Raw genomic sequence first — 8739 nt, forward strand, 5'->3', positions numbered from 1 at the left:
AAAAGATATTGCTGAGTCAATGGAGGTATTTGACAGACAACTGATAAATGTTAGCTACTAGCTGGTTATAGTGGTTGTATTGATTTGACCAGTTGATTTTATTAACTAGTTAACCAACTTATTTTGAATCCTCTGCTATAAGCAGTTTGTTCAAATATAATTCATTCATAAGAATAAGTTATTTTAAACAGCTAATTTACCAAACATTTGTATTTGATGGTTTAACCACTAAACCCTAATCTATTTGTATCAAAAAAAAGGTAAAATTATCTAATAAACTATTACGCCAAGCACCCTAAGATGATTTAGAGGCATATGTAAAGCTAAGGAGTACTAGTATATATCTAAAAGTTAGACCCTAATACGAAAATAAGTTTAATATTTTCATCTTACCAAATGTTTAAACATTTTACTTTTTACATCTACTTTGTATAATATTTGAATATATCAAAAGAGAAGAGAGTATATATACCAAGAACATGAATGTGATAATAAGATTAATTGCTTTGGTGCTGATATTCAGAAGTATAATTCATTTCAAGAATATTCAATATATATTTTCTAAATATCAATTTTGACTAAAGTTAATTGGACTTAAAAAAAATTAACATTCAATTATAAAAAAAGTAAATGAAAAGATCAAAAGAAAATAGGGGAAGTATACTGTATGACATTTCAATTGCATCTCAATAAATAAACATTATCAAATGTGTACAATTATAAAATTATTCACTTATAATGGTACTCTTACTTATTTTTATCGCGTGGGCTTATATCTAGACTTTTAAAAATTAAAATTTTCCGCTTTTAATTAATATGGTTTCTTTTTTTTTAGAGATTTATGATATTTTATATTTATACAACTTTTGCACTATAAATGAGTAAGAAATACTCTATTTGTCCTTAAGAGTTTTCCCATGTTTTTTTAGGTCATTCTTTTTATTTTGTAGAGTATTATTTTTATTTTAGATTATATTTCTTATATTTTCTTTAATTCTAATTTACACATTTAAAAAAACTTCTACTTTTCTCCTATTCAAACTACTTTTATGATTTTAATCTTTTCTTAATTTTTATGCGGTTTTTGTTTTATCAATCTCATGATAAATAGAGTAACATCCTACAAGTTTTCTTATGATGACGTAAAAAGTAATTTTTGGCCATAGGAAATGACTAGGAATAGAATATTTAATATTCAATAAAAAAAATAGTAAGATAAAAAAGCTAAGAGAAGAAAAGGAAAGCTTGACTTATACTCGCTTTATACGCGGACAAGTACTCGGACATTTTATATTCCATTTAATTTCCACTTCAATTTCCCTACAAGACTGGTCAAAATCTTTTTCGTCTGGATCAAAATACTTCAGCTATAAAATCAGCTAACATTGGTTACTTACAACATTCATTTTATTAATATTAATATTAATATTAATATTAATATTATTAATATTATTATTATTATTAGATAATAATTCCAGTTTTCTTACAATCTTGTTTTGATAAAGTAATGGATCCATCATCTAATTGGGTTATTGATACTTCCTATGGTTTTGATCTTAATCTTAATCTCTCTAACAATCTCAAATCTGATGACAAGATTATAAATGATGATGAGGTTAGTATTTTATTAACTATATATCTATCTCATAACCCTTTAATATTGTTTGGGTTTTTAGTTTTTTTTATTGGGGTAAGGTTATTTGAAGAGTGGTAAATTTGAACTTGTACGCAAAATTCACACAAAAAAAGAGTTGATTTGACACAAAATTGATGAGGTTTCATCCTAAAACCACTGAAACCACTTGGTATTAGAAGGATTAGCCTATCAAGTATATATGTTAGTCAACTGCACTCAAATTTAGATTGTATTTCCTTAACTTATAAAGTGTATGCACGTCGTGTTTTCCCGATTAGCACATAAAGTCCAACAACAAAAAGCTAATATGTTATCAGAGTCGAAGGTTCGATTAAAAAATAAAGGTAGGCCCGAAAAACTGGTGTTTCCACCCTTGTTGATTATGATAGAGTATATAACATGATTCTTCAACTAAAAGCTTAAATTTTTGGTTAAATTGGTTCCTTAGCATGGTAACAGAGCCAACATGAGTTCAAATTTCAATCACTCTCATTTAAAGTGGAGTAGTTAGCACTTGTATGCATTCATACTTCTATCCCAATGGGCTCTCGTGTAAGGGAGCGTGTTAGAGTATATAACATATCTTGGGACCTCAATCATAACTTAAGTCTTTGGTAGAATTTGTTCATTGACGTACTGATTATGCGAATTGAGTTGTTGGGAAATTTGTCCCACGTCGATGAATTTGCGATGGCATCTTCTTCGCTTATGAAGTGTGTTCATCTTATATTTTCCTGATTATTTACTGACGTTCACAATAAATCTAACCTCAATTTAAAATTTTATTATGTGTTTTAATGATTATTTTTTTGTGATAATAACAGATAAAAAGCGGGAATTTAGAAGAGGAGTTGAAGAGGATGAATAGAGAGAACAAAAAGCTAACACAATTATTAGCATCAATGTGTGGGAATTATAGTGAATTACAAAATCAATTAATTGGTTTAATAAGTCCATCTTCATCAAAAACCGAAAATGATGAAAATTCAAGTCCAAAAAAGAGGAAGTTTTTTGAAACTTTGGATAATAATAATGGAGTACAACAAGGTAACACTGAACAAAGTTGTATAACTTATGATGATGATTCATGCAAAAGACTTGGGTTTTTGAGTACCAAACCTAAGATTACTAATAAAGTCTTTATTCGGATTCATCAATCGGATACAAGCTTGGTATATTCATTTTTATAAATTATTTTTATTTATTTATAATATTTTGTAAAATAATTTGCGAATTATGGCCTTAAAATTTTAAACTTTTACGAATTATAGTCTTAACGTTTATATTTTGTAAATTATAGCCACCAAAATATCAAAGTCTATCGCGTTCAGGACAAATTAATCACAGAATTTCGACTACTAAACTTAACATTCCGACCACCAAAATGGTCGGAATTCAGTGATTTGGAAACGCTATAGACTTTGATACTTTGGTGGATATAATTTCCAAACATTGAGTTTGTAATTTGCAAAAGTGATAGACTTTAAAACTGTAATTTGCAAATTATTCTTATTTTTAATAATATAATATCGATAAAATTAATTTTTTGTGTTTTTTTTATTAGGTGGTGAGGGATGGATATCAATGGAGAAAATATGGGCAGAAAACTACTAGAGATAATCCGTCTCCTAGAGCTTACTATAAATGTGCTAATGCTCCTATTTGTCAAGTCAAAAAAAAGGTAATAAGTCATTATCATCAATATAACTTGTTATTATAAAGCTACAAATCAAATACATTATATATTCTTATTTTTTTATATTTTGTAGAAGAATCATCCAAAAAATATCATAACCATAGAATTTTCATAATATATCAAATGGTTAAAAACTCATATTTTAAATAAATAAGATAACTATTTTAGCAAGTGATTGAAAATCACATCGTTATATTTATATCAAACAAGATAATTTATCACTTTTGTCTTTTTTAAAAAAATTTATATGATCACTAACACTGATCTATCAATTTGTTCAACTAACTTTGATTTTATGTCAAAAAAAGTCAACGTCGTTCATTTGATTTTAATCCCTAGCTATGTACAAGTGATAAATTTGGATTAGGTTTCCTTAGCCTTTCAGTTTTTGTTGACCGAGAAAAAAATATCCCATGGGTTACCAACTTGATCACGAAGACACTATATATTCCACTCAATTATCAATATTTCCAATTTTAATGTTCTAACGAGTGGGACTAAGAAGTATTTGTTCTGTTTCGAATTACTTGTTATATTAAGGTTATTAATACTATTTATAAAATAGTAATTTATATTTTGCAATTGATATGTAAAAAATTATACAAAGAGTTAAACTAAATCTTATTTGAATGGTCTAATCCTTACTATTAAATGTATTTATTTGGGCTATCGGGTCGATTTCGATCGGTATTCAAAATCAGAATTTGCGTCTACATTAGTTTTCACTTTTTACATAGTTGTAAATCCATATTTAAGTCTTATCGGGTCGATTTTGGGTCAATTATTCAAAATCAGTTTTGTGTTTACATTGATTTTTTACATAGTTGTAAGTATAGTTTTAAAACAATTTAAATAAAATTTAATTATAAAATCAGGTAAATATTGAATCATCGACCTTTACGATTGGTCAACATAATATGTGCGCAGCTTTATTAGAAAAGTGGAAAGTTATATGTTCACATTTCCGTATGGTAGGCTGACTTTGAATTCTACGATAACTTCCATATGCCCAAATACTTCTTACTGCATATTTTGTCTTCATTCATTACTTACTTCACTTGTTCAAAAGAATTTTCGGCTCACCCGTCCACAACACATCTAACTTTTCACAAAAAGACACAACTAGATTTCTTGCGGACTAATTCTCGCAACTGCGTAGTTTATTACACTTGCTCGGGTATTTACGTTAGAGCTCTCTTGAAAATTTTAAAGATTATGTGTAAAATTTTTATTTTATGATTTATTTATAATAAATATATTTATTTTTATTTATAATTAATATATATTTTTTTTTAATTAATTTTTTCTTATATGAGACAAAAGGGGTCTTGTGCGGTCGATTACGGCTAGAGCTGTTCAAAAGTGATCCGACTCGAAATCCGATCCGAAACCGAAAGTAAAATGACCCGAAAATGTGTTTTATTTGTTTATCGAACCGACAATACCCGACCCGAAGCTATACCCGAACCGGTTGACAACCGAAAATGGGAAAACTGAACCCGAGAGTTGTAACCGATTTTTCTAATCGACACATAACCGTTAACTGAGATTACCCAAACCTAATAATGACCGACCCGAGTCATATCTGACCCGAATCATGCTCGAGACCGAACTCAATCTGGCTAAAACCAACTTAACCCGAATGAAGTTTAGATCGAACTACTGTAAACCTGAATCAAGTTTTTACATAGAAGTATGATCGACTCATATTCAATCATCTTATTAGTTACTTTAATAAGGTGATAAATATTTTAATAAAATAAATTTTATAAATACAGGGTTTCATATATTTAGAGTTAATAATCAATAGTTCATGTTTATTTAACTACTTTTAATCGAATCGAATGACACCCGTCCGAAACCGATCCTATCACCTGAATGAACGGCGCACACCTTTAAAAACCCCTCTACTATACATATATTCTCCGTAACGTTATACTAGAGACATTTCTCTATTATTATTCGTAAGTATTTGAGACTGAAAGAATTATAACATGACATACCTCATCTAACTTGCTCAACAAGACTTTTTTTTTTGAATAATTCTATAGTGATTATCTTTCAATAAAGATACTATCATAATTTTCAAAAAAATAAGTATAAAAAATATTAAATTTAAATTATTAGTAGTTACTTTAAAATAGTTTGTAATTTGTGTCAAAATATAATTTTTTTTACAAAAAATTCATTTGCTTTTTTATTATTTTATTAATTTTCTATTTCTATAAACATTTTATATTAGAAATAATAAATGGTTAGAATTAAGCCAATCACTATATCTTTTTCCTTTTTTTTTCTTACGTTAATTTCTATTTCATTAAAATATTAATTTTATGGGTTGTAAATAAAAATAACAGGTGCAAAGAAGTGCGAATGATAAATCAATATTGGAAGCAACATATGAAGGAGAACATAATCATCCCCAACCAAACTCAAAGGATCATTTAGATAATATCAATCATGTAATATTAAGTAGTAATAATAATAAAAATAATAATAATAATAATAATAATAATAACAAGATATGCTCTCCTACAAGCATCCCCAGCATAAGCCAAGATGATGATCATATGAACCATGATAAGGTTGATCAAGTAAAAGCATTGCAGAGAGTATTTGTAGAAGAAATGGCATCTTCACTGACCAAAGATCCTTCCTTTACTTCTGCAGTGGCTGCTGCTATTTCTGCCAAGATGTCATCAGCTCAGTGCAACCGTAGTGAAAGATGGTTATAATTAATTAGGAGATTTTGAGATATTTTGAACTAATTATATGCAATTGAGAATAGTTTTTATCATGAAATATACATGAATTCTCGTTGTTGGTTTAATAATTACTTATTCAATTTTTTTACTTTTTTTTGTTGGAAGAGAGCAGAGGGGTCATTGAGGGTAAGTTTTATATATTTACTATAAATAAGGCGTAAAATAAAAATTTTATATAAGCCTTATATTTTTCAAGACTGCTCTAGAGGATAGTGGGATTATGGTATTTTATACATTGCAAATCAAGGAAAATGAGACGAAAATAAAAAATAAAAATAATAACAAGTACTGCAATCCTATTTAATTATTGCATTATGAGATCTAAGCTGTTTATTATTAACTAAAAAAACAATAAAATATAAATAAATATATTATTTTAATATAATATATATTAACAAGAAAAAAAAATTACCTAGAATAATCTAATCTTTTTATGATTTTCCTATAACAATCCCACATATCCCACATATTAATTAACCATAAATAATTCTAACTTTAAAGGGTACTTTCCTAGAGTAAATCTGATAATCTGATGATTTGCTATAGCAAGTTTTTTTTTTTACAAAAAAGATAAATTAAAATAAAATATCGAAAAAAATATTTTAAAAATAATGAAAATAATTCTGGTTTTTTTATTATTTAGAATTTCTTATGTAAATTTTCAAATTTTTTTTCTAATTTTAGATTAATTTTCAGTTTTTACTTTTTTGGTAAATCACCTACTATAACAGGTCATTGGGTTACCCAAGTGTACTCTAGGCAAATACCCTCTAAAGTTGGATTATTTATAGTTAATCAATAGATATGATTATTGTAGGAAACTCATGAAAAAATTGGATAATTCTAAGTTAATTTTTCCTATTAATAAAAGATCACTAAAAATTTTATAATATCACGACATAAACTAATTATTATTTCTAGGCAATTAATAATAATTTCAAATTTGATGTTAAAATTTAATAAATATATTTCACTAACTTTAATAATGGTTGGCTAAGGCCAACCACAATAGAGTTATTTGTGAATATAGAGGGCAATAATGAAATATGTATCTCTGTTTTGTTGAAATACTTGCTAGGCAATCAATAAAAAATTGACCAATACTTTAAAATTTATATGCGTTTTTAATTTCTGTGATTTCTTGAATCATTAAATTTATTAAATTGTTAAATATATTATGTGTTTTTTTTTATTTGAAGCCTACTGGTTTTGCAGACCTATACGATCATACGTGTAATACATTCACATACCCAAAAACCTTACTTGTTTCTTAAATGCGTTATTTGTTTTTTTCATTATATCTTAATTATAATATCATTGTTTCTATATTTTGTATGGTATAATAAGAGTACGTGATCCTACCCTTGCTCCGTTTATTTTAAAATAATATAATTCTGTGAAAAATAAGCATTCCATCTAAAAGAAAAGAGAAATATAAACAAATTTAATTTACCAAAAATAAATATAGTTCAACATATAATTATTATTTAATTATAAAGAGTTTAATTTAGAAAAATAAGTTTGATTCAACAAAAATAGTATTTATTCAACTATAAAAAGCTTGATTTAGAAAAAATAAGTTAATTCGATGGTTACAGTGAGCTTGTGTTAAATTTTCAATTTAATGGCTTTATTTTTCTTGGAGTACTTTTTATTTTGATATTTGTAAAAAGAATTACGGTTCCTTTTTGTGTATGCACCAGTCTATTCCTTTTCGGTGTGTTCAAATTGTACAATAAGTCTCCATTCGTAGTTTTATACATTTAAGGCATGCCCTAATCTTAAAAATCTAATCATTTTGAATGATTGAGTTCAGTTAGAATTAAATGGAAGATAAAGACAATATTCATAAAACTTGAGTATATAATATGGTGAATGTGGAACTATGGATTGACGGATGGTCATGGTACAAAATTTTATTGGATCGTCTTAGACTTGTCATTATTTGAATTTTTAAAAAAGGTGAGCGAAAAAAAAAAATTTAATTGAATAAACTATTATTCAAACTTTTTCCAAAACTAAGCGTGAAAACTCAAGACCTATGGTTTGGAGCTGTTCGCAGTTATTAAAAAAGACAAAATAGCTGTTCGCAGTTAGTAACTGCGAACAGCAAAAAGACAAAATAACTGTTGGCAGTTACTAACTGCGAACAACTATTTGACCTAAAAAAATAATAATAATAATATTTTTTTTTTTTTGCTGTTCCCAGTTAGTAACTGCGAACATCTATTTTGTCTTTTTTGACCTGTTCGCAGTTACTAACTGCGAACAGCCCCAAACCTTAGGTCTGGGAGTTTCACACTCAGTTTTTGAAATAGTTTGAATAATCGTTTATTCAATTATTATTTTTTTTCGCTCACCTTTTTCAAAAATTCTCATTATTTTTAATTTTGAGTCCAAAACAATAAATGAGTTTGGATCTGGGTCTAAGTTCTTCTCACCCAGATTGGACATAGACCTATCTAGATCCATTTAAAATCCAAAACTTTATACCTGTTTCAGACTCGCTCTATTACACAACCCAAAATCAACATTAAATTCGCTCTAAACTAATTTCTATATCTATTTGGACTCAATTTAGACTTATACATAATATATAGACCCATTTTAGTAATATTAAAATCTTTAAAATATAAAAATGT

At 27.0% G+C, this 8739-nt stretch overlaps 1 protein-coding gene across 1 annotated transcript; it reads left to right on the forward strand.

Moving 5' to 3' along the window:
* Positions 1 to 1386: 1386 nt before the first annotated feature.
* Positions 1387 to 6363, forward strand: LOC130802820 (probable WRKY transcription factor 40). Its single transcript, XM_057666906.1, has 4 exons — positions 1387 to 1615; positions 2461 to 2808; positions 3201 to 3317; positions 5690 to 6363. The coding sequence occupies exons 1-4, from the start codon at positions 1508 to 1510 to the stop codon at positions 6065 to 6067; spliced, it is 951 nt and encodes a 316-aa protein (XP_057522889.1). The 5' UTR covers positions 1387 to 1507; the 3' UTR covers positions 6068 to 6363.
* The last annotated feature ends 2376 nt before the right edge of the window (positions 6364 to 8739 follow it).

This window comes from Amaranthus tricolor, chromosome 16 (genome assembly GCF_026212465.1).
Source record: "Amaranthus tricolor cultivar Red isolate AtriRed21 chromosome 16, ASM2621246v1, whole genome shotgun sequence".
In the NCBI taxonomy this organism is placed as follows: Eukaryota; Viridiplantae; Streptophyta; class Magnoliopsida; order Caryophyllales; family Amaranthaceae; genus Amaranthus; species Amaranthus tricolor.

What these genes read in the sequence shown, in the direction of transcription:
- LOC130802820 (XM_057666906.1), top strand. Translation starts at nt 1,508, where the DNA reads ATGGATCCATCATCTAATTGGGTTATTGATACTTCCTATGGTTTTGAT. An exon ending in AGATTATAAATGATGATGAG is followed by an intron (nt 1,616 to 2,460) that starts GTTAGTATTTTA and finishes TGATAATAACAG; the next exon opens with ATAAAAAGCGGGAATTTAGA. An exon ending in ATCAATCGGATACAAGCTTG is followed by an intron (nt 2,809 to 3,200) that starts GTATATTCATTT and finishes TTTTTTTATTAG; the next exon opens with GTGGTGAGGGATGGATATCA.